Raw genomic sequence first — 2,524 nt, 5'->3', positions numbered from 1 at the left:
CTGCCCACACTCAGGACAATGCGTTTTCTTTATAGTCACACAGGTCTAACATTAACATTTTTGTTTGCCGATGGTGTCAGATGTATTAAGAAAATCTGCTGATCTGCTAACAAGCGTGTAATTTGATGCTCTTGTTATTGTTGGATAGAGTGCCTTTACTCTCCAACATACTATAGTCATTATCTTTGGGAATATGAGAGTTTCCCTATAGCATTGGCTGATTGCCTGGCCAAACCACAGAGGAGTTCAGTAACAGTTCAGCGTGATTAGTAATATAGTATTGAACACGGTGATCTGTTGTGACCCCATGTGGCTTTAGATGGTTTTATTTTGATGTATAGTATTACCACATGCATGCATTAATCTGCTTGTACAGATCTACTACTCAGAACTGGTTTACCAAGCAACTATGTTCCTGCACTTTGTACTAGGGATGTCCTGATCAGGTTTTTTGTGCCCCTGATCCAATTCGTTAGAGTGCAAAAAGTATTTTAAGAGTTAGCATTGCCAAAAAAGCCCACAGTTAAAGAAACCCCCATTAAAGTCCAATTATAAAGGGAAGGGAAGATACCCGAAATGCAAGCCAAGAACACAGGATGTAACCCCTGCACTACTGTTCGACTTCCCCTTTGACTTTACGACTCTACGTGGATCCTTACAAAACCCCCTCCGTGGTAAGATGAAGAGCTTGCTGGGAATGTAGAAGCTTAGGATAAAAGAGAGATCAAGAGGAAACCTGTGAGAGACTTGCTGAGGTCGAACAAGCAGTCATTCTTCAGCTGTCATAGCAGAAGTTCAAAGCGATCAGCTCCCATCTGTATGAAGAGAGGCTGACATTTCTACGCAGACACAAATTGATGTTCTTGTGGCAAATTGGACATGAACATCCTCACAGAAATTGAACCATGAGCTTTTGGATCTGCAAAAGAAAATCAAAGTTGATTGACCGAAAAGGTTTTGCTTCAGTCAGATACAAACCACCAGCACAGACTCCATTGCGTGTAGACCAAAACATTGAGCTTCATGAAGCTCTGAGACCTGTTGAAATGCAAGGTCTTGTTTCAGGGTGAGGTCTGACTCACAGCACGTTGAGTCTGCAAATAAAAGGTGGTGTAACCCAAAGCTAATCTGCTCTAGCAGAGGGCACTTCCCACTGACACTGCCTCAGACCGCATTCTATCTCTCTCTCGATTCTTCTCTCGCTCCTCGTCATGCTGAGCAGCAGAAAGATAACCTTCCTGGAACCCCATCTCTTAGAAACTTTGATGCAATCAGGAAAAGGCTGACAGGTCTGGTTCCTGAAAATAACGCTTTTGCTGACTTTACATGATGGACAGTTGTACTGCAGTTTCTTAATGTTTATGAGGTTATTTTTGAATAGCCCCAAATTTATGACAATCTCATGTTAATGTTTGTTGATCTGTTTTTCTAGATTAGCAGCATTGTTATGCAAAACACCTAATATTCTAAAGGACCCATTTAGTCATGACAGAATTGTTGTAAATTTGGCATTTGGCAATTGGATTTTCATCTTACAGTTACACGATCTTGAAAAGTGATGCAGCTTTTTATGCAAAATAGCCTACTTCTTAATTTTTTAATAGTAAGCAAAATCTATTTTATGTCCAAGCGATCTTATACAGGTCTAGATATATCTGTAAAAGTTTACCCTGTGGGTAAGATGTGTCACTGGTTTAACTAATAGTGCCTCCAAATACAGGAAGTACTGTTGCAAACACTATTATAAATGGTTTCACTAATCACTACATCCAGATATTTTGAAGAGTCAACCTAATCTTGGCTGGTATATGAAAAGGAAACGTCGAATAAAAGCTGGAATAGGGTTGCGCATTTGTTTGTTTGTTTGTTTGTTTGTGTGTTGTTGTTGTCTCTCTTTGTCTCTCTCTCTCTCATTTGTGTTCATATTTTTATTTGTATGTAAATGTAAGTTGTTCACATATTCTCCAATGATTTGACTTACTTATGTCATCTTACCCCTGATGTTGGTTAAGTATTGTCATTTGACAATTACTTTTTTTTCATTATTAAAAAAAAATATTTTTAGTTGATCAAAGTTGCAAACATCATGAAATATAATTAATATTTAGTATTAATTGTACCTCTCATTTTTGCTTGCCTAGCAGTGTTATTTAGTGTTATTCATATTATTTTCATATTTTCAGTTTTCATTTTAGTTATTTGCATTTGTCATTTTTATTGGTTTTTTTATGTTTCCATTTAACTAAAATTATTTTATTTAGGTTTTAGGTTGAGTAATTTTAGCAGTTCAAATTAAGCTTATTTCAGTTACCGTGGCAACATTTCTATTTTTTGTTTTTCATGTTATAGCCTACTTTTTTTAATTACTTGCATGATTCTGGCCTCACGTTATGCCTGTCTCTCTGTCCACCCCTCCTCTTCTCTCTGTAGAAAAGTTGGTAGCCTATCAGAGGGAGTTTCATGCCCTGAGGGAGCGTCTGCGTGTGGCGGAGCACCGAACCCTCCAGCGCTCCTCTGAGCTCAA

At 38.0% G+C, this 2,524-nt stretch overlaps 1 protein-coding gene across 1 annotated transcript in view; it reads left to right on the top strand.

The window, feature by feature from the left end:
• Window positions 1-2,524, top strand: part of mgat4a (alpha-1,3-mannosyl-glycoprotein 4-beta-N-acetylglucosaminyltransferase A) — a 60,010-nt gene that overhangs the window by 25,824 nt on the left and 31,662 nt on the right. Inside the window, exon 3 of the mRNA XM_016232572.1 lies at window positions 2,431-2,524. This exon is cut by the window's right edge and continues 83 nt beyond it. Coding sequence (XP_016088058.1) covers window positions 2,431-2,524 — 94 coding nt within the window. The remainder of the gene's footprint in view (window positions 1-2,430) is intronic.

This window comes from Sinocyclocheilus grahami, unplaced genomic scaffold (assembly GCF_001515645.1).
Source record: "Sinocyclocheilus grahami isolate Dianchi unplaced genomic scaffold, SAMN03320097.WGS_v1.1 scaffold413.1, whole genome shotgun sequence".
NCBI classification, from domain to species: Eukaryota; Metazoa; Chordata; class Actinopteri; order Cypriniformes; family Cyprinidae; genus Sinocyclocheilus; species Sinocyclocheilus grahami.
Note: the sequence above shows the minus strand (reverse complement) of the source record. Positions and strands in the feature narration are given on the sequence as shown.